This window comes from Lolium rigidum, chromosome 1 (assembly GCF_022539505.1).
Source record: "Lolium rigidum isolate FL_2022 chromosome 1, APGP_CSIRO_Lrig_0.1, whole genome shotgun sequence".
Taxonomy (NCBI): Eukaryota; Viridiplantae; Streptophyta; class Magnoliopsida; order Poales; family Poaceae; genus Lolium; species Lolium rigidum.
In genome coordinates this window covers 147,387,289-147,411,059 of record NC_061508.1, presented here as the reverse complement: position 1 = coordinate 147,411,059, position 23,771 = coordinate 147,387,289, and the positions used below count along the sequence as shown (strand labels likewise).

The window sequence follows — 23,771 nt, the reverse complement described above, 5'->3', positions numbered from 1 at the left end:
AAAGTTGTCGTCATCCATGTCCAACTTGATATATTCTTTAATCATATCTCCTTTCCACACTGATATTCTTGGGAGGGTAGAGGATTTGGACTGATCCAAAGTCTAAGAAATCAAGATAGCGAACCTGAAGAAGGCAAACTTACATATGTTACAAAAAAATAAAAGAAGAATTGAAAAGTGAAGAAATTAATGATTAAAAAGTACAAAGTACAAGATAAGATACTAACCGCAATATAGTAGTTGCATACAGCTAAGGTTGATGTAGAGTTACGGTACTTCTTGATATACCATAAATTCCACTCTTGAAAGAATTTAGCCCAATTGTAGCTCTTGATGTTTTCAATATTGATAAGGGCACCAAGATAAGCTGTGCTAGGTTTTGTACTTGAGGTTGGACAGTAAAATGATGAAAGAGCTACAATCATGAAGCACCTTAAGAACTCAAACTTCTCTTGCCCTTTCTTAATCTTGTCGCGGAAGAACTTGATGGTTGGCATTTCTGATAATCCAAATAACTGCAGGAATTCAGCTGTTGTGATCTTGGACTCATTAGGGACAGGCACTCCTATAGCTGGAACACCAAGGACATGGGAAAATGATTCTGAAGTGATACGAATAAATTTGTGCTGAAAAGAAAATCCTTCATTCTTTATGTCAACATGATCTGCTAGCCATTGAACAAAAGACCATGGCACAGTACCACTAGTGAGATCTAGTATTGATCCAAAATCTATGTCCCTTAGATACTGCTTCTGGTTTTCATCCAAATCTTGAATTTTCTGAACCAGTGAACTGACATTGTATCTACTTTTAGTTGATACAACATTTTTGTCTACAAGATGTCTTCCTTGCCTTCTATCTCGAACAATTTTCTAATATAACAAAATAGGACAGAAAAAACTATGAGTTCAAAATGGTCCAGATGAATCTAAAAGAGAAGAAATGCACTGTGATGAAAAAAAGGTTAAGTATATATTGAGAACTCACCGTTCTCTTTTGTTTCTGAATGTTGCTAGGTCTGCGTTTACGTTTCAGACTTCTTTTTATCTGAACAAAGATGTACTAACATGAGCAAATATATCACTTTTCCCATCAATTAAACATCAACAAAAAAAAGTATCCATGCTTACAATTGAACTAACAGCCTCCAGGACAATTGTTTCTTCTTCGGAATTACAGCAATCCTGACAAAGCCGAAAAATAAAAAGAGTATAGACTGTCATGAGTATAAAAGGTTAAGTATATAAACAAAAGGCAGATACAGAAAAAGAATAAAAAGAAGGATATTCTTACCTCCTCACTACTCGTCGAGTTATGGTTTTTCTGCGGAAAATCTCTGTCGTTCATGTTGATGACACTAAGCACTTGTTCCAGAAATTTTTCCATTGGTCTAGTCAAAAAATGAAAAGATAAAAATGCAACTTAGGGCACAGTACTCAAGAGGGACAAAAGGATAACACACCAGAACATCTGCTAGTTGTCTAGTCCTGGAAAACACTACTGTAAAAAGGTCTGAGGCTGCTATCTACATGTTGTTCTACAACTACTTATCAGACAATAGGTTCATTGGCATATTACTTGACGACAAAAAATCATGTATACCGAAACATTTCATATGATGCATATAACATGTTCAAGGTAGCCATACATAATTGCTAGTAAAAAATTTAGTGTAAAGTAGTAGTACACATTCAGATTATCTCGATCACGGTCATTATGTACTTCTAGAGTTGGCTCAGATGGTTATGCTTTGCTCACACATACATATGAAAAAGCACCTCACTAGCTAACAAAAAACTGTACATTGGTAGAGAAAAAGCAAAAACAAGATATAGGCAGGCGACAGTAAATTGAAACAGGACAAACATGACAAAATCATCAAAAAAACTTGAGATTCTCTACAGACAAAACAACAAATATCTGCAAACAAACACCAACAACAGGGACAGAGCAAGGAATTGACATCAAGAGGGGCAGTATTGTGCTGTGATCTGATTAAGAGGGGCAAAGCTTGTGGTCCTAGTGTACGAAATCATAGAATTCAGAGCTTGATTTACATGCATATTTTTATTCTCATGATGGAGGACAATTTAGTTCACAGTTTATGCACTTAAGTTAGCATTGCACGAGTAATGTCTAGATAGCATGCATGCATCTGAGCACATTCTATTGTCACCAACTGAATGCATGGAAGTTAACAGGATGGCAGAAACAACTGAATTCATGATCTAATGCACTAATGCACTCATCAGAACACCAGATAAAGTTTAGAGCGCAAGAGTAAAAATATACCTCATGGTAAAACAGGAAATGCACCATAAATAAATGCATACATACACAACGAAATGCATCATAAAATAGTGACACTTGAACAGAAAGCACTATATTTCTACTGGTAAACATGAGGCAATTACATGGATTTAATAACTTGCAGGTAAACAAGAGGCAACTAAAATGGACATGAATTATTGAAGCAAATGAGTACTATACAGGAGCATAAGATAGATATATAGTGAGTTGCTCAGTACAGCAGTAAACAAAGAGGCAACTAAAACACCATGGACAAGCATCAAGGTCAAATCAAATCAGGAACATAGGGGGGGGTACCACCTGCTCGTCCCCCCTTGTCTCCGTCCCTGACCAACAATGCAACAACACTAGCCTATCTCCACATCTCCCTACGCTGCAACTTAGCTCAAATCAAAACACTAAAACAACGCACAGGATTTGAATCACACAACCCTAACACTCGCGAGCATTCAAAATCGCCGGATAAGCACGAAGACATCCAAGCTACAAAAGCAAAATTAAGAACACACAACACATTTCCGTAACATAACACTGCAGAAATAGGAGAATAGGATAGCTGATTCGAGAAAAACCTGTTGAAATTGGGCCTGCTAGTGACGCTCGGGGACGACGCGCGAGCTCCTCGACCGCCTTGAGATCTACTATACCCGCACGCCGAGGACGACGACGGAGGCGAGCTCGCCGACCGCCTTGAAACCTACGCTTCGGAGAGGAACTCTCCAAGCCTCGGCGACGACGACGGCGGCGGCGAACTCGCCGACCACCTCGCGACCTCGTTCCCCTCTCCCTTCTGTTGAAATGAAACGGAGACACGAACAAACGGACAGATAAGGCGAAAAGACACGGCCCAAAAATAAACGGGTAACGGGTAACGGGCAACACGGGCAAAAGACATGACAAAATGGACAACCGGGCGCACGAATCTCAAAGATGATCGAACGGCTAACAAAATCGACTGAGACCTGGACTATTCTCAGGCGACTGAGACATAGCAAATCCGTTACTATTCAAGTGTGGACAAAACTTCTTACAATTTGAATAGAGTCTCATATACAAATCATTTGTTTTTCTCGAAGCCAAGATACAGATTTGCCCGTGGATGTTCAGAACCCACCATCCCTCTTCTCTCACCTTCAGTTTGCATCATAGGAAAGCCTCGTTTTAGCTGTTTGTTTGGTTGCTAGATGCTAGATATGAAGCTACTGGTCATGTTTCAAATATTCCCTTCACATATATCATTCCCTTCTCGCTGAATTTGAGCTCCTTCCTCATCTGCTCAACCTGCACATCATCTCCTCGCACAAGAACTTCGGATACGTTCCCGTCATCTGCCAAGACCATCTTGACCTTGATCTCTTCCGTCCTTGATGCTTTTGTCCAGTAGTACGCTCCCCTGCACCACCAAGAAAGGAGAGTTATTACATTTATGTCGCAAATTTCATTACAAATTTCCTGCTAGCAGAGTTTCTTTTTCTTGGGAGTAGAGTTGCAGAGACATACGCCAAGGGGCTCAAGGTCATAAGCCAGAACCAGTTGTTGCCACCTTCTGGGACTGCAATTGACAGAACAAGGCCAACGCTCCCGAGGCTAATGCATGTGCAGAAGGTCAGCAGTGCCGCTTGTCCTCTGCTTGGTGTCATTGTGCCCTCAAAGCTATTTGGAAACGAAGATACGTCAGTTTACATGGGAGGTCCAATTTAAAAAAGTAAACTCAATAAGCTTGTGCCAGATTACAGCTTCCTCGCTGAATGGGCAACATATAGAACAGCTAAATACTACAAGTATTTATGATTTGTGAAGACAACAATGAAACAAGAGAATCTGATATTGGATGGGTATCTTTTTTGACAACGTTTAGATGACATCTTCTTACAACAGAAATCAACTAACGACTGTAACACAGTTAACTGACCCCATAAATGTAAATCTAACATGAAGCACCCTCTATTAACAAGTACAGAGTACTACTAATGATGTGGTTACGCAATAAATTTGAGTGTCTGAAGTCTGAACTGAAACACCAACATACAGCACTGCAACATACATGTCCAATACTTAAATTGACTTCAGTTTTACTCTACGTGATTTAAACGACTGCAACAGTTAGCTTGGGAAGAGAATCTAAAACCACAACAACGCAAGTAAAGCAATTGTCACACGATACTGAAGTACAGTTCGATGGTTCTATTTTGTACGCCTGCAGAGCATTGTCAGATATCATCGCAATAAGGTAGAAAGCCAGCGTGCTACTTACGTGATGACCTCGCCACGGTCAGAGACGTTGAAACTGTTGCGCGTGAAGAACGACAGGATCTCCCCAGCCACCAGGCTTGGCGCCATGGGTTGCCCTTCCTCCTTAACAAACGTCTTCTGCACAATCTGCAATAGGAACGGCCAGAAGTGTTAGTACTATCTTTGTCTAAGAACCAAAGAATACATCTGAAGGAAAACACATGAGCCTCAGATCGACACTTCACTTCAATCGCTTTCCAGTTGCTATAAACTTATGATTATTAATCAAGAACAGAACAAGGTGTAAGAAGCCAAGGAAGCAAGTGCGAAGGAGTAAGGGGAAGAAACCTTGGATTTGACGGAGCGTTTGATGAGCGACCAGAGCCCAGGCACTGACAGCACGAAGAGCCCCAGCGACGTGTAGTAGCTTGCCTGCGAGTACCCTGTCCCGACGGCGGCATCGAGGAGCACTGCGGCGCGGTCGAGTGATGCGCGGGCCGTTACCAACCGGACCCTTCTTCTAGTACCCGCTCGGCTCCGGTAGCAGGCGACCGCGCCGGCCGCCGCTGATCGCGGCGGCGCGACGCGGAGCGGGAGGATGACGCTGCTCGTGGAGGTGCAGGCTTCCATTTGGTTGGGGATAAGACCGGGAGGACAAGTAGGACGGTCCGTTGAGTGTTATTTCTGTTTGAGGACCCCACATGTAAGTGGAACACACTATTTGCTTTTTTTTTTTTTTTTTTGAGAAACACACTATTTGCTTTTAGTGAACCCAACTTGGGAGGAGGGGAATGGAACACGTGGAGGACCAACTGCTTATAACTTTTCGCATTTTTGCACGGTCTCATAAAGCATTCGGTGCACTCTCTCCGTTTCAAAAAAAAAAAAAAACTGCTCAAAGTTCTATATCAAAATATATGTAATGTGTAGATATATCTGTATTTAGAAAAAGTTAAACAGTTTTTTGAGATGAAGGAAGTACAACAGTTTACTCCTTGCTATGTTGCTCGTAACTTTTCATTTATGTCAAACTTTACAAATTTTAAACAAAATATAGATAATAAGCGAAGATCTACTATATTGTACGCAGCGTGTTTGTCAACACGATGAGACGATTAAACACTTGTTCTTCCAATGTCGCTTTGTCAGATCTATATGGTCATGCATCCAAGTAGTTTATGATATGTATCCCCCGACTAGTGTGATCAACATCTTCGATAATTGGCTTCACGGGATCGATCACAGATTTAGAACGTTTATTAGGGTGGACGCGCTTGTCATTATATGGGCGCTATGGCTGCGTAGAAATGACAAAGTTTTTAATGATAAGAATTGTTCTCTCTTGCAGGTTATCTACAGATGTACCGCTACTCTCCGTTTGTGGTCTGCGCTGCAGAAGGTGGAGAACCGCGACCTGTTTACGGAGGTCTGTACACGGTTCAAAGACACGGCCAGGGATATTTTTTCCCTACATGGGTGGCAGCATAATTTATGGATTGGGCCTCCGCTTTCACCTTAGGCATTTTACATTTGCTCATGTCTGATATGTAATTCTCCTTTTTTAGCACTCCAGAATATTGAGACTCTTTAAACGACTGTGTGCATCTTAGCTATGCAGAAATCGGGTGTAATTGTTTTTTATGAGTAATAAAGCACCCATTATCTGTTTTTTTAGAAAAACTATTAAGTAGAGTTTTCGTAAAGTTGTATAGATAAACCGACGCGAGAAGAGAGGCAAATTTTCTAGCGGCTCCTCCCCCAGAACAATCACTTTGTAGGCGGCCGCGGGTGAGTTGCCGGACAGCTAGGAGGAGGAGGGGCACGCCATCGCCGATGACAGCCAAAAGGATGAGGGAGATGCCATCACCGACGATGGCTAGGATGAGGATGGGGAAGAGGGAGAGGATGAAGAGGCAATGTGGACACAGGTGGAGGCAGAGGATGCGATCGAGGAGGCGGCCGAGGAGGCGCTGGAAGAAAAGAAGGAGGCAAGAGCCCGTGCGAAGGCAGAGGCGCAACCGGCGTGCACCGACGATGAGGAAGACATAAGGGCTACTCGTCGGAGGGGGACACAAGCTCCTCGGATGCGTCGGATGCCACGAGCTCTTCCGAATAGGTGACGAGCAGGAAGCGCGCGCCTCCGTGAGGATGACGAGGCGGGACCTTCTAAGAAGTAGCTTAGTTTAAAATTAGTTTAAACATCTTTTTTCGCAGTTTCACGTTAAACGTGTTTCAAAATATTGCACAGCTTTGAGTTTCAAAATCTTAGTCGTTTCTACATGGCGTGGAACTATAAAAATAGAGCACATGGCCGGCCTCGCCGGACAAAATGTGTCGGCCCGTTGTGGCTGCCCCCAATGAAAACGGATAAGTTTGGCTTGGCAACCATTTCGGTGTCTGTGGGCCGACGCAAACGGACGCAGCCGGTCAATTTTGGCCTCCGATTTGCGTCGCCCCATTGGAGATGCCCGAAATCACCAACCAAGCACTTGTCATTTCTATTCTACATAAATCATACTGAAGCCGTTTTTTTAAATAACATTGGAGGATGATTCGAGGTGAGGACAGGCTTACCAAAACAAGGCAACGGTTCCCTTCATGGCGGCGGATGGGAGCCATCACTGTCGTGATCAACGCGACCGCCGGTGTCGCCTCGATGTCATTTTCCCTCCTCGAACAATCGCTTACATTCTGGTCGAGCAATCGCAGCCACCATCGCCTCCCCTGTGCTTCCCTCTCCGTCGCCTCCTTTTTCATGCACTTAAAGAGAAAGATCTCTCTCCAACTAAAACAGCTTGGGGCATTGGTTAATTAAGGGGTGATCTCCAAACTTTTAGGAGCGCTAATGTAAGTTCTAGATGCGGGAGGGGCTACGGCAAAATTTCCAAGGCGGTTGCTCTCATGTGAGTGCGGCCCACGACCATGAGTCGTCCACGTCAGCGCAATTTTGATGACAAACCTGGATTAGGACTAAATCAAGTCGAATTGACAACTATGTGCGTAAAATTCTGTAAATTGCAAGTATCAGGACCAAATCGAGCCAGACACACAAGTACAAGGTCTATTAGTGTATTTAGCTCTTGAGGTTAAAGCCATCCGCATCATTTTTCGTTCTAAACTGCTAAGTGTCAAGAAAATCTTCCTCTCTTGATCGATTCAAGGATATTGGTACTTTGCACCTCTGGGGGGAGGACACAAACAAGAAGGGTAGAGTGTTGGTCAAAGTCAGGGTTACTAAGCTCAGGGACATTCCTAGAAGTGCCAGGATGACTGAAGGCAACATGCCTGAGTCTGAATCTTGGACTTTCCTTATTGAAGTGTTGGGATAGACCCTGCTTGGTGGTGGGCCCCTGATGAACATCCTATTCCTGATGATGGTGTGGACCCAAATCCTTTGCCTGACCATGCTTTTCTTGCTCCAACAGCTCCTCAACCAGCTCATGAAGATAATCAAGATAATCAATATGGGTTGGGGTCACTAGTCCATGGGGAATAACAATAATAATATCCAGCAGCAGGCTCAACCTTTGGAGGATATGGTAAAGATGGATGAAGACATTGCTCAAGAAATTGATATAAACAACAATGATTTTCTGCAGCCGCCTATTGATACTGATAGTGCCCTGACCCTCTCACCATTTGTGGTTTCTGATGGAACAGAAGCCAATAATGTTTCTACCAACGTGAATGACCAAAATGTCTTGAACCTTGAGGAGGAGGTTAATCAGTTGATCCAGCCACATCATAACCCTGGGGATGGCCTGAATAATTTAATCTAGGATTATCCATGAAGATCTTGCTATAGAGGATGCTCCTTTTGAGCTATAAATGATGCCATGGCTGACAACATAAACTTCTTGTTGGATCATGTGGCTGATCCTTTGGAAGATGATTTCATGGAGGATAGTAATGAGGACCAAAATATTTTCTTGCCTGGAGAGACTGAGATATGGTGCCCCCTGGGTTAGCACATCTGCAGCTGCAGCTTGGAAGAGTGCAAACTTTCTTTTTGCATGTGCCTCAAGAGCATGACCTGACTAGCAGATTCTCTCAAGAGGGGCTCAAGCTTTGGGACACATATTTTTCTCCTCACTCTCCCTTCAAGAAAAATGAAAACAATTCCACAACATTTGAAATTCCTGTAAATTGGTTCAATTTTGTAACACTTATGCTCATGACTCCTGAAAAATTTGATTGGGCCATGGGTTTTCTTTCATCACAACTTTGGGATATTATCAAGCAACCAATAGTGAATGAGCAAACTCTTATTTTCATTATCCCTGGTAAATGTGTTGTAGCTCGGGCTCCTCCATGTTAGCTCTCTGCTCTGTCTGACAATGAGGCTGAGGTTCCTAGTGAGGAGGGTTTCATCACCCCAAAGAGAAAGAGAAGGGATGTAAATTTACCTCTAGTTGAATCTGAGGTAAGAAGAAGTCTAGATTGCTATTGCTAAATTATGGATTCAAGCAACATGCCAATTTCTTTGATAATAAGTGTCTTTCTTGTAATGCTACCCCTCCTATCATAAATACTAAAATTGTTAATAATTTGGCATAATCCCTCTGTAAGGTGGATGATGAAGGAATTGACAAGAAGCTCTCAAATAGAAGCAAAGTGCCTACCGCTGGAAGGAAGGCTCCAGGGCCTGATGCTGCTGCAGCCGAGAAGGAGGGAAAAGGGAAAGTTGTAAAGCTGAAGAATAACAACTAGGACACTAAGAAAAAGCCATCTAAGTAGTTTCCCAATGTTACAAATCAAATGTACTTTTGGTAGTAGCAGCAACTGGTGGATTTGTGGTTGTAATAAGTGATGCTTGGACAACCTGAGAGATTTGTCTACTTTCTATGAATTTATGTTAAGAACATATTCCTCACTGTTTGTAATGAAAATGTTAGTGTGGATTCGCATATTATCCTGGAATGGTTTTTGTGCTCATTATTTGGTGGATGCTTCTTGGATCTTAGGATATTATTTTTCATGGATCAAAACAATCTACACAATTTTGTTCCTTAAAGGATAATTACAGATATTGGAAAATCATGAACTGGAATCTTAGGGGTATAAATTCTGAGAAAAGATGAGTGGTTCTTGCTAATAAAACTGATGAGTCTGGTTGTGGTATTATTTGCCTTCAGCAGAGAAAAAGAGAGAGCTTTTACATGGAATGCATAAAAAAATTGTCCAAAGAAATTTAATAAGTTTGAATTCCTTCCCTCAATTGGTGCTTCTGGAGGAATTATTGTAATTTGGAATAGATCTCTTTTTACTGGTGAACTTGCTTTCCAAAATGCTTTCTCCATCTCCGTAACTTTGTCAGTAACTTGACCAATGAAGCTTGGATATTGACAAACATCTATGAGCCATGTCAGGCTGATCAAAAGGCTCTTTTTATGGGCTGATTCACCAACACTGACATGCATGAGGATAAGGACTGGATTATTATGGGTGATCTTAACTTTACCACAGACCCTTCTGATAGGAATAAACCAGGTGGTGATGTTAATGACATGCTCCTATTTAATGAAGCCATTAGCCAGCTGGGGCTGATTGAATTACCTCTAAAAGATAGAAAAATAACTTGGAGTAACATGAAACAAAACCCTCTATTGGAGAAACTAGACTGGTGTTTTACCTCTTCTTCATGGACTACTTCTTACCCCTCAACATTTGTTTATCCTCTGGTGAAGCCCACTTCTGATCATGTTCCATGTGTTATTTCAAGTGGGACCAAGATTCCTAGAGCACAAGTATTCAGATTTGAAGATTACTGGCTGCAACACAGTGACTTCAAGAATTTTGTTCGGAATGCTTGGAAAATCCCTGTAGGATTTACTGAGTGGAAAAGCTATCAATGCCAACAAACTCAAAAATCTCAGAAGAGCTATTAAATTGTGGGCAAAAAATATTCCTTGCTTAAAGAGTTTAATACAACAGCTCGATGCAGTTGTAAAATTACTGGACAATCTTGAAGAATTTAGAACCCTCTCCCTAGAAGAATGGAATCTTAGAGATATTCTAAAAACTCATATTATCACCTTGTTACAAAATTAGAAGTCTTACTGGAAGTAGAGAGTCAAAACCAAATGGGTAAAACTAGGTGATGGAAATACAAAGTTCTTTCATACAAAAGCCACAATAAACTATAGGCACAAGTGCACAACTATATCTCTATGCTAAAAAATGAAGACTCTGCTAAAATCTCTGATCATGATGGCAGAGCTACCATGCTTCGGAATGAGAGGATGGGCAAATCTGATAATCCCACAATGCATTTCAATCTTCACAGTATATTTGATGGAATAGCCATTTAGACCGAGGATAAAGAATCTTTGGAAGCTCCTTTCACTGAAAAAGAGATAGATGAAGTTGTTAAGGATTTACCCAATGATATATCTCCTGGTCATGATGGCTTCAACAATGAATTTTTCAAAAATTATTGATCCTGATGTGAAGGCTATGATACAAGATTTCTTTGATGGAAAGGTTGCCTTGGAGAGTATTAATTCATCTTTTATCACCCTAATTCCTAAGAATGACAGTCCCTGTACTCCTGGTGACTTTAGGCCAATATCTTTGCTTAATTATGTGCTCAAGATTATTACTAAGTTGGTGGCTAACATGCTTAAATTGGTTATCCTCAAGCTTGTCCACAAAAACCAATATAGTTTTTTTACAGAAAATATCTATTCAGGATTGTATGGGTTAGGCATTTGAATATTTTTTTCAATGTCATAAATCAGATGAGGAAATCTTGGTGCTGAAACTTGATTTTGAGAAAGCCTTTGACAAAATTGAGCATTCATCCATCCTTGAAATTATAAAAGCAAGAGGTTTTGGCAAGAGATGGATTATGTGGATTGAGATGATGTTAAATTCTTGAACTTCTGCAATTTTAATGAATGGAGTTTCTGGAAAAAAATTCTACTATAGAAGAGGTGTGAGACAGGGAGACCCTTTATCTCCACTGTTGTCTGTGCTAGCTGCTGATCTGCTGCAATTTGTCCTTAATAATGCAATGGGCATGGATCTGATCTCTAGGCCTATTCCTTGCCCTGCTTGTCCTGATTTCCATGTTGTTCAATATATTGATGATACTCTTGTAATCATGAGAGCAGATGCAAATCAATTATTTGTCTCAAAGATATGCTTTCATACATTTGCTGAATCAATTGGTTTAAAAGTAAATTATGCAAAGTTCAATATGATTCTCATCAATATGGACGAGGATAGATTGCATCACTTCACTAGTACAATGAACTGTCAAAAGGGAAATTTTCATTAACATATCTTGGATTACCTCTGGGAATCACCAAACGTTCTCCTGAATATTTTCTCCCAATGGTTCAAAGAGTTCAGAGAAGACTTTGTGGAACTGCTGACTTCCTAAATTATGGTGGTAAGTTGCAACTTGTCAAGTCAGTGCTTGCTTCACTACCAATTTTCTTAATGTGCTGTTTGGGTGTTCCTATTACCATAAAAAATTAAGTGATCAAGTACATGAGACACTATCCATGGAGGAAGAAAACAATGAAGTGCAAGCTCGTGGGAATGCTCTGGTTGTCTGGAAGAAAATATGTAGGCCAAAGGAGCAGGTGGATTCGGAGTGTTGAATCTGGAAGTTCCAAATCGAGCCTTGTTACTGAAGAACTTGGATAAATTTTATAACTATGCAGAGGTTCACTGGGTTAAACTGGTCAAAGATAAATATTACAATGATGGTAATCTTCCAAACATGAGTAACGTTGGATTCTTCCGGTGGAGATCTCATCTTAAACTTCTGCATACTTATAAAGCAAGGGTGCCTGCCACGCCCTGCTGCAGCCCCTTTAGTTCCGATTTGTATTATAAACCGGGACTAAATACCCCAAACGAACCGGGACCAGAGGGTGGGGTCGCCCCGCGCCGAACGAACCGGGACCAATGCCCCTCACTGGTCCCGGCTCGTTTTAAAACCGGGACTATTGCTCCCAGGGGTGCTGGACAAAAGGCCTGTTCTCTACTAGTGAACACTTGTACATATATTCTGGTCATGTCCCTTTGCTTTGCAATGCTGAGATTTTATTCGTCCACAACAAAGAAAAAACCTGCCTGTCATTGAATCTTTCTATGATATCAGAAACAAACTAAAGCTGCCTTTTGCAATGAAAATAATAATTCTGGCTGCATGGAGCATTTGGATAATCAGAAACAACAAGATCTTCAAGAATCAGAGGCCAAGCTTTCAGAGCTGGAAAGTTATTTTTAACAAAGAACTAAGTTTAGTGTCACGCAGAATGAAAAAGAAAACATGCTCAGAGCTTCAAAAAATGGCTTCAATCCCAAGTATAGGTTGATAGACTGATAGACTATCAGTTGTATCATAAGCTTTGCACTTTTGCAGCTTGTAAATTTTTGATTTATATATAATATAAAAATTACAGTAGGATTTTCCCACTGTTTTACCCTAAAAAAATAGTGAATTTTGTTTGTGTCAAGAGATATTGCGCATGCATGGGTGGGTTCACTGTACTAGTTGAGGTTAAAGCCCTCTGCAACATTTTTAATCCCAACCACTAAGTGCCAGGCAAGTTTGCCGCTCTACTAAATACTAATGAGGGACTCTATTAATTATTCGCATTAGATGGCTATAGCAGAAGTTTTGTTAAGTACCTTGTTGTACTCTTGTGTAAAATAACACAAGTAATTTGTAATTCAAATTCTGTAGTAGTACATCTCTGGCCAGGAAACCAATCAAGGTTCTCCTTTTCCACTTCGACAGTGAAAACATTACTGCCACTTAATAAACCACAATCAGAAGTAAGGGGTCTCCTCAAGGTGCTGCACCCTGCACCGCCGGCCCAACGGAATCGGCCGATCATAGAACAGTTCCGCCTTGTCAGCATCAACGCCATGATGGCGACCAGCCAGCCTACCGTAGGAGCCCTTGAGGGCCCTGGAGCGCGCGCGCAGCGCCGCAAGAACGAGCACGAGCCTCTCCAGGTTCATCAGCACAGTGGGAGACGGCATGGCGGCACCTGCAGCACCGATCCCTGCCACCGGGCCACCATGGTCGAACTCCTCCGCAGGCACGATCGCCATCTGCTGCTCGTTACCAGGAACGGCACCGTGCTGATCTTTGATGATGGCAAATGGCGGCGCCTCCTCCTCCTGGTCTTCGTCTTCGGCTCGACTCGTGTCGTCGTCCTCGCCGAAATCAAACACTACGATGGCGCTATCTTTCCAGCTGGAGTCGTCGAACGGGTCGGCCATGTCTGGCTCGCTGGGCTGCTTGAGGTCGAGATTGGACGGCGCATCCATCCTCAGGAGGTCCTGTAGGCTTGGCCTTTTCGTCGACTGGTTGTCGTCTGTAGTTGCACTGGCACGCGCGCACGCCCTTGATCTGAGGACGGCAGCGAAGGGCGAACAGATCAGCCTGGCGATGCCGTGCCTCCTCCTTCCTGCGGAGCTCCTCTGGGCGTTGGCCGGTAGAAGCAGGGGCGATGGAGACGACGCGCCCGAGAGCGGCGGGGAGGGGACGAAGGGCGACGTAGCCTCGCCATGGCCGAGGATACTGGAGTAGGCTTGCTCCGGCCTTCCCATTTCTAAGGAGCCGTGGCTACCACCCTGCGCATGCGCACGCTTCACGCAATCTCAAGCTTCGAGCGAAGAGGTGAGCTGAAAAGTGAAGGCGTTAGGCGTGAGGTTTTATACTACTCCTGCTGAATGCTGATGCGTGAGGTGGTTGCGGAGTTTGTTCTGAGTAGATAGGCTAAAGTGAGATTTCGGAGTCAGAGCTGCTACTGCTGCACTGGTTTGCTCAGCTACCGTAGTTAGAGCAGAGTGTTGGTTAGGGAGGTTTCGAAATATCAGAACCTTTTGGAGCTATGGATGGATAGGAATCGTGTAGGACTCTGCGAGGTCTCTATGGCACATGGAAGACTCTTTTTTATGTTTGGTGCGGAAGAACACGAAATTTGCTAGTTCTGAGCTAGCTGAGAATTAACTTAATGCTCAGTCATGTCTTACACTATTTAATTTGCATCGTGATGTGAAGTTGAAAGCTGAAACTTGGTGCGGTAGGTTCACGTTGAAAGGTAGCAAGATGGTTCTCATCGACTTTGCCTATCTAGTCTTCCCATATTTACCATGGGCATGCACCTACTCCCAGAACGGGTGCATGGCATTGTCGATAAGGAGCTTTCGCGCTTCTTTTGGCAGGATCGGACAGGCCGCCAGAAATATCACATGGTCAAGTGGGCGCTTCTTTTGGTAGGACCGGACAGGCCACCAGAAATATCACATGGTCAAGTGGGCGGACGTGTGCGTCCCCATTGACCATGGGGCATAAGCATCTTATCCTCAAGACACATGAACGTATCTTTGATGCTGAAATGGGTGTGGAGGATCCTTAAGGAGGATGGGGGTCTTTGGCTTTAGCTGGTGAAGGCCAAATACCTAAGGGGTCGTCCGCTTCTAGCCTGTGAGCGTTGCTGTTGGCGTGGTAGTAGTTAACACACGTCCGTTGGGAACCCCAAGAGGAAGGTGTGATGCGTACAGCAGCGAGTTTTCCCTCAGTATGAAACCAAGGTTATCGAACCAGTAGGAGTCAGGGAACACGTGAAGGTTGTTGGTGACGGAGTGTAGTGCGGCGCAACACCAGGGATTCCGACGCCAACGTGGAACCTGCACAACACAATCAAAGTACTTTTCCCCAACGTAACAGTGAAGTTGTCAATCTCACCGGCTTGCTGTAAACAAAGGATTAGATGTATAGTGTGGATGATGATGATTGTTTGCAAAAAACAGTAAAGAACAATTGCAGTAGATTGTATTTCAGATGTAAAGAATGGACCGGGGTCCACAGTTCACTAGTGGTGTCTCTCCCATAAGATAAATAGATGTTGGGTGAACAAATTACAGTTGGGCAATTGAAAAATAAAGAAGGCATAACAATGCACATACATATATCATGATGAGTACTATGAGATTTAATCAGGGCATTACGATAAAGTACATAGACCGCTATCCAGACATGCATCTATGCCTAAAAAGTCCACCTTCGAGGTTATCATCCGAACCCCTTCCGGTATTAAGTTGCAAACAACGGACAATTGCATTAAGTATGGTGCGTAATGTAATCAACACAAATATCCTTAAACAAAGCATCGATGTTTTATCCCTAGTGGCAACAAGCACATCCACAACCTTAGAACTTTCGTCACATCGTCCCAGATTCAATGGAGGCATGAACCCACTATCGAGCATAAATACTCCCTCTTGGAGTCACAAGTATCAATTTGGTCAGAGCCTCTACTAGCAACGGAGAGCATGCAAGAACATAAACAACATATATGATAGATTGATAATCAACTTGACATAATATTCAATATTCATCGGATCCCAACAAACACAACATGTAGCATTACAAATAGATGATCTTGATCATGATAGGCAGCTCACAAGATCTAACATGATAGCACAATGAGGAGAAGACAACCATCTAGCTACTGATATGGACCCATAGTCCAGGGGTGAACTACTCACACATCGATCCGGAGGCGATCATGGTGATGAAGAGACCTCCGGGAGATGATTCCCCTCTCCTGCAGAGTGCCGGAGACGATCTCCTGAATCCCCCGAGATGGGATTGGCGGCGGCGTCTCTGGAAGGTTTTCCGTATCGTGGCTCTCGGTACTGGGGTTTTCGCGACGAAGGATTTAAGTAGGCGGAAGGGCGGAGTCGGAGGGCTGACAGGGGGGCCACACACTAGGGCCGCGCGGCCAGGGCCTGGGCCGCTCCACCCTATTGTGTCGGCGCCTCGTCGCCCCACTACGTGATCCTTTCGGTCTTCTGGAAGCTTCGTGGAAAAATAAGACCCTGGGCGTTAATTTCGTCCAATTCCTAGAATATTTCCTTAGTAGGATTTCTGAAACCAAAAACAGCAGAAAACAGCAACTGGCTCTTCGGCATCTCGTCAATAGGTTAGTGCCGGAAAATGCATAATAATGACATATAATGTGTATAAAACATGTGAGTATCATCATAAAAGTAGCATGGAACATAAGAAATTATAGATACTTTTGAGACGTACCAAGCATCTCCAAGCTTAGTTCCTACTCGCCCTCGAGTAGGTAAACGATAACAAAGATAATTTCTGAAGTGACATGCTATCATAATCTTGATCATACTATTGTAAAGCATATGAGATGAATGCATCGATTCGAAGCAATGGCGAAGACAATGAGTAAACAAATGAATCATATAGCAAAGACTTTTCATGAATAATACTTTTAAGACAAGCATCAATAAGACTCGCATAAGAGTTACTCATAAAGCAATAAATTCAAAGTAAAAGCATTGAAACAACACAAAGGAAGATATAAGTTTCAGCGGTTGCTTTCAACTTCAACATATTTATCTCATGGATAATTGTCAACACAAAGTAATATAACAAGTGCAATAGGTAAACATGTAAGAATCAATGCACACAGTTGATACAAGTGTTTGCTTCTAAGATAGAAAGAATAGGTAAACTGACTCAACAATAAAGTAGAAGATTGGCCCTTCGCAGAGGGAAGCATGGATTACTATTTTTGTGCTAGAGCTTTTCATTTTGAAAACAAGAAACAATTTTATCAACGGTAGTAATAAATCATATGTGTTATGTATAAGATATCTTATAAGTTGCAAGCCTCATGCATAGTATACCAATAGTGCTCGCACCTTGTCCTAATTAGCTTGGATTAACATGGATTATCATTGCATAGCATATGTTTCAACCAAGTGTCACAAAGGGGTACCTCTATGCCGCCTCGTACAAAGGTCTAAGGAGAAAGTTCGCATTGGATTTCTCGCTTTTGATTATTCTCAACTTAGACATCCATACCGGGACAACATAGACAACAGATAATGGACTCCTCTTTAATGCATAAGCATTCAACAACAGATAAAATTCTCATAAGAGATTGAGGATTAATTGTCCAAACTGAAACTTCCACCATGGATCATGGCTTTAGTTAGCGGCCCAATGTTCTTCTCTAACAATATGCATACTCAAACCATTTGATCATGAAAATCGCCCTTACTTCAGACTAGACGAACATGCATAGCAACTCACATGATATTCAACAAAGGTAAAAGTTGATGGCGTCCCCGTAAACATGGTTACCGCTCAACAAGCAACTTATTAAGAAATAAGACACATAAGTACATATTCTTCACCACAATAGTTTTTAAGGCTATTTTCCCATGAGCTATATATTGCAAAGACAAAGGATAGAATTTTTAAAGGTAGCACTCAAGTAATGTACTTTGGAATGGCAGAGAAATACCATGTAGTAGGTAGGTATGGTGGACACAAATGGCATAGTTTTTGGCTCAATGATTTGGATGCACGAGAAGAATTCCTCTCAATACATGGCTAGGCTAGCAAGGTTGTTTGAAGCAAACTCAAGTATAAAACGGTGCAGCAAAACTCACATATGAACATATTGTAAGCATTATAAGACTTTACATTGTCTCCTTGTTGTTCAAACACCTTAACCAGAAAATATCTAGACTCTAAAGACCAATCATGCAAACCAAATTTTACAAGCTCTATGTAGTTTTTCATTAATAGGTGCAAGGTACATGATGCGAGAGCTTAAACAAGATCTATATGAGCACAAAAATTGCCAAGTATCAAATTATTCAAGACATTATACCATTTACCACATGCAGCATTTTCTGTTTCCAACCATATAACAACGAACGAAGCAGTTTCAACCTTCGCCATGAACATTAAGAATAAAGCTAAGAACATATGTGTTCATACGAAACAGCGGAGCGTGTCTCTCTCCCAAACAAAGAATGCTAGGATCCGATTTTATTCAAACAAAAACACAAATAAAAACAAACAGACGCTCCAAGTAAAGCACATAAGATGTGACGGAATAAAAATATAGTTTCACTAGAGGTGACCTGATAAGTTGTCGATGAAGAAGGGATGTCTTGGGCATCCCCAGGCTTAGATGCTTGAGTCTTCTTAAAATATGCAGGGATGAACCACGGGGGCATCCCCAAGCTTAGACTTTTCACTCTTCTTGATCATATTGTATCATCCTCCTCTCTTGACCCTTGAAAACTTCCTCCACACCAAACTCAAAACAAACTCATTAGAGGGTTAGTGCATAATTGAAAATTCATGTATTCAGAGGTGACATAATCATTCTTAACACTTCTGGACATTGTACAAAGCTACTGAAAGTTAATGGAACAAAGAAATCCATCAAACATAGCAAAACAGGCAATGCGAAATAAAAGGCAGAATCTGTCAAAACAGAACAGTCCGTAAATACGAATTTTTCAGAGGCACTGGACTTGCTCAGATGAAAATTCCCAAATTGAATGAAAGTTGCGTACATATCTGAGGATCACGCACGTAAATTGGCAGATTTTTCTAAATTTTCTACAGCAGGGGCGGCTCAATTTCGTGACAGCAAGAAATCTATTCCTGCGCAGTAATCCAAATCTAGTATTGACTTTACTATCAAAGACTTTACTTTGCACAACAATGCAATAAAATAAAGATAAGGAGAGGTTGCTACAGTAGTAACAATTTCCAAGACTCAAATATAAAACAAAAGTGCAGAAATAAAATAATAGGTTGTCTCCCATAAGCGCTTTTCTTTAACGCCTTTCAGCTAGGCGCAGAAAGTGTGTATCAAGTAACATCAAGAGACGAAGCATCAACATCATAATTTGTTCTAATAATAGAATCATAAGGTAACTTCATTCTCTTTCTAGGGAAGTGTTCCATACCTTTCCTGAGAGGAAATTGATATTTAATATTATCTTCCTTCATATCAATGGTAGCACCAACAGTTCGAAGAAAAGGTCTTCCCAATATAATGGGACAAGATGCATTGCATTCAATATCCAAGACAACAAAATCAACGGGGACAAGGTTATTGTTAACCATGATGCGAACATTATCAATTCTCCCTAAAGGTTTATTTATAGCATTATCAGCAAGATTAACATCTAAATAACAATTTTTCAATGGTGGCAAGTCAAGCATGTCATAAATTTTCTTAGGCATAACAGAAATACTTGCACCAAGATCACATAAAGCATTACAATCAAAATCATTGACCCTCATCTTAATGATGGGCTCCTAACCATCTTCTAACTTCTTAGGAATAGAGGTTTCAAGTTTTAGTTTCTCCTCTCTAGCTTTTATGAGAGCATTTGTAATATGTTTTGTAAAGGCCAAATTTATAGCACTAGCATTGGTACTTTTAGCAAGTTTTTGTAAGAACTTTATAACTTCAGAGATGTGACAATCATCAAAATCTAAACCATTATGATCTACAGCAATGGGATCATTGTCCCCAATATTTTGAAAAATTTCAGCAGTTTTATCACAAATAATTTCAGCAGTTTTAGCAATTTCAGCAGTTTTAGGCAATTTTGCACGCTTTGCACTAGGAGTAGAAACATTGCCAACACCAATTATTTTATCATTGATAGTAGGGGGTGTAGCAACATGTGAAGCATTAACATTACTAGTGGTGGTAATAGTCCAAACTTTAGCTACATTATTCTCTTTAGCTAGTTTTTCGTTTTCTTCTCTTTCCCACCTAGCATGCAATTCAGCCATCAATCTAATATTCTCATTAATTCGAACTTGGATGGCGTTTGCTGTAGTAACAATTTTATTATCATTATCCTTATTAGGCATAACTTTTAATTTTAAAAGATCAACATCAGAGGCAAGTCTATCAACCTTAGAAGCAAGAATATCAATTTTATCAAGCTTTTCCTCAACAGATTTGTTAAAAGCAGTTTGTGTACTAATAAATTCTTTAAGCATGGCTTCAAGACCAGGGGTAAACTCCTATTATTGTTGTAAGAATTCCCATAAGAATTACCATAACTATTACCATTAGCAGAAGGATATGGCCTATAGTTGTTACCAGAATTATTCCTATAAGCATTGTTGTTGAAATTATTACTTTTAATGAAATTCACATCAACATGTTCTTCTTGGGCAACCAATGAAGCTAAAGGAACATTATTAGGATCAACATTAGATCTACCATTCACAAGCATAGACATAATAGCATCAATCTTATCACTCAAGGAAGAGGTTTCTTCAACAGAATTTACCTTCTTACCTTGTGGAGCTCTTTCCGTGTGACATTCAGAGTAATTTATCATCATATCATCAAGAAGCTTTGTTGCCGCCCCCAAAGTAATGGACATAAAGGTACCTCCAGCAGCTGAATCCAATAGGTTCCGCGAAGAAAAATTCAATCCTGCATAGAAGGTTTGGATGATCATCCAAGTACTTAGTCCATGGGTAGGGCAATTCTTCACCAAAGATTTCATTCTCTCCCATGCTTGAGCAACATGTTCATTATCTAATTGCTTAAAATTCATTATTCTACTTCTCAAGGATATAACTTTAGCGGGAGGATAATATCTACCAATAAAAGCATCTTTACATTTAGTCCATGAATCAATACTATTTCTAGGCAGAGATAGCAACCAATCTTTAGCTCTTCCTCTTAAGGAGAAAGGAAACAATTTTAATTTTATAATGTCACCATCTACATCCTTATACTTTTGCATTTCACAAAGTTCAACAAAATTATTAAGATGGGCAGCAGCATCATCGGAACTAACACCAGAAAATTGCTCTCTCATAACAAGATTTAGTAAAGCAGGTTTAATTTTAAAGAATTCTGCTGTAGTAGCAGGTGGAGCAATAGGTGTGCATAAGAAATCATTATTATTTGTGCTAGTGAAGTCACACAACTTTTTATTCTCAACAGTACCCATTTTAGCAGTAGTAAATAAAGCAAACTAAATAAAGTAAATGCAAGTAACTAATTTTTTTTGTGTTTTTAATATGGAGAACAAGAGAGTAAATAAAGTAAAACTAGCAACTAATTTTTTTGTATTTTTGATATAGGAGCAAACAAAGCAGTAAATAATGTAAAGCAATGCAAGACAAAAACAAAGTAAAGAGATTGGATGTGGGAGACTCCCCTTGCAGCGTGTCTTGATCTCCCCGGCAACGGCGCCAGAAAAATCCTTGCTGTTGGCGTGGTAGTAGTTAACACACGTCTGTTGGGAACCCCAAGAGGAAGGTGTGATGCGTACAGCAGCGAGTTTTCCCTCAGTATGAAACCAAGGTTATCGAACCAATAGGAGTCAAGGAACACGTGAAGGTTGTTGGTGACGGAGTGTAGTGCGGCGCAACACCAGGGATTCCGGCGCCAACGTGGAACCTGCACAACACAATCAAAGTACTTTGCCCCAACGTAACAGTGAGGTTGTCAATCTCACCGGCTTGCTGTAAACAAAGGATTAGATGTATAGTGTGGATGATGATGATTGTTTGCGAAGAACAGTAAAGAACAATTGCAGTAGATTGTATTTCAGATGTAAAGAATGGATCGGGGTCCACAGTTCACTAGTGGTGTCTCTCCCATAAGATAGCAGATGTTGGGTGAACAAATTACAGTTGGGCAATTGACAAATAAAGAAGGCATAATAATGCACATACATATATCACGATGAGTACTATGAGATTTAATCAGGGCATTACGACAAAGTACATAGACCGCTATCCAGCATGCATCTATGCCTAAAAAGTCCACCTTCAGGTTATCATCCGAACCCCTTCCAGTATTAAGTTGCAAACAACAGACAATTGCATTAAGTATGGTGCGTAATGTAATCAACAAAAATATCCTTAGACAAAGCATCGATGTTTTATCCCTAGTGGCAACAACACATCCACAACCTTAGAACTTTCTGTCACTGTTCCCGCATTCAATGGAGGCATGAACCCACTATCGAGCATAAATACTCCCTCTTGGAGTCACAAGTATCAACTTGGCCGAGCCTCTACTAGCAACGGAGAGCATGCAAGAACATAAACAACATATATGATAGATTGATAATCAACTTGACATAGTATTCAATATTCATCGGATCCCAACAAACGCAACATGTAGCATTACAAATAGATGATCTTGATCATGATAGGCAGCTCACAAGATCTAACATGATAGCACAATGAGGAGAAGACAACCATCTAGCTACTGCTATGGACCCATAGTCCAGGGGTGAACTACTCACACATCGATCCGGAGGCGATCATGGTGATGAAGAGACCTCCAGGAGATGATTCCCCTCTCCGGCAGAGTGCCGGAGGCGATCTCCTGAATCCCCCGAGATGGAATTAGCGGCGGCGGCGGCGTCTGATGCGAGTAGATGACACGTCCGTTGGGAACCCCAAGAGGAAGGTGTTATGCGCACAGCAGCAAGTTTTCCCTCAGTAAGAAACCAAGGTTATCGAACCAGTAGGAGCCAAGAAGCACGTTGAAGGTTGATGGCGGAGGAGTGTAGTGCGGCGCAACACCAGGGATTCCGGCGCCAACGTGGAACCCGCACAACACAATCACAGAACTTTGCCCCAACGTAACAGCGAGGTTGTCAATCTCACCGGCTTGCTGTAAACAAAGGATTAGATGTATAGTGTGGATGATGATGGTTGTTTGCGAAGAACGAGTAAAGAACAATTGCAGCAGATTGTATTTCGGATGTAAAGAATAGGACCGGGGTCCACAGATCACTAGTGGTGTCTCTCCCATAAGATAGCAGATGTTGGGTGAACAAATTACGGTTGGGCAATTGACAAATAAAGAAGGCATAACAATGCACATACATATATCATGATGAGTACTATGAGATTTAATCGGGGCATTACGACAAAGTACATAGACCGCTATCCAAGCATGCATCTATGCCTAAAAATTCCACCTTCGAGGTTATCATCCGAACCCCTTCCGGTATTAAGTTGTAAACAACGGACAATTGCATTAAGTATGGTGCGTAATGTAATCAACACAAATATCCTTAGACAAAGCATCGATGTTTTATCCCTAGTGGCAACAGACACATCCACAACCTTAGAACTTTCTCGTCATCGTCCCTGCATTTAATGGAGGCATGAACCCACTATCGAGCATAAATACTCCCTCTTGGAGTCACAAGTATCAACTTGGCCGAGCCTCTACTAGCAACGGAGAGCATGCAAGAACATAAATAACATATATGATAGATTGATAATCAACTTGACATAGTATTCAATATTCATCGGATCCCAACAAACACAACATGTAGGATTACAAATAGATGATCTTGATCATGATAGGCAGCTCACAAGATCTAACATGATAGCACAACGAGGAGAA

The 23,771-nt window shown here is 41.4% G+C and overlaps 2 protein-coding genes across 2 annotated transcripts; both read right to left on the bottom strand.

Moving 5' to 3' along the window:
• Positions 1-3,316: 3,316 nt before the first annotated feature.
• LOC124682820 (protein COFACTOR ASSEMBLY OF COMPLEX C SUBUNIT B CCB1, chloroplastic) lies at positions 3,317-5,187 on the bottom strand. Its single transcript, XM_047217434.1, has 4 exons — positions 4,891-5,187; positions 4,565-4,689; positions 3,811-3,963; positions 3,317-3,703 (listed from the first exon to the last, which is right to left on the bottom strand). The coding sequence occupies exons 1-4, from the start codon at positions 5,170-5,172 to the stop codon at positions 3,517-3,519; spliced, it is 747 nt and encodes a 248-aa protein (XP_047073390.1). The 5' UTR covers positions 5,173-5,187; the 3' UTR covers positions 3,317-3,516.
• An 8,011-nt stretch (positions 5,188-13,198) lies between these two features.
• LOC124652355 lies at positions 13,199-14,121 on the bottom strand. The gene has a single exon (XM_047191380.1). It carries the CDS (start codon positions 14,119-14,121, stop codon positions 13,333-13,335), a length of 789 nt encoding a protein of 262 aa, XP_047047336.1. The 3' UTR covers positions 13,199-13,332.
• Between the last annotated feature and the right edge of the window lie 9,650 nt (positions 14,122-23,771).

Excerpts from the sequence above, each read along its gene's own strand:
- LOC124652355 (XM_047191380.1), bottom strand. The coding sequence starts at position 14,121 with ATGGGAAGGCCGGAGCAAGCCTACTCCAGTATCCTCGGCCATGGCGAG.
- LOC124682820 (XM_047217434.1), bottom strand. The coding sequence starts at position 5,172 with ATGGAAGCCTGCACCTCCACGAGCAGCGTCATCCTCCCGCTCCGCGTC. Across the intron at positions 4,690-4,890 it reads AACGCTCCGTCAAATCCAAG|ATTGTGCAGAAGACGTTTGT; the intron begins GTTTCTTCCCCT and ends TTCCTATTGCAG. Across the intron at positions 3,704-3,810 it reads ATGACCTTGAGCCCCTTGGC|GGGAGCGTACTACTGGACAA; the intron begins GTATGTCTCTGC and ends TTGGTGGTGCAG.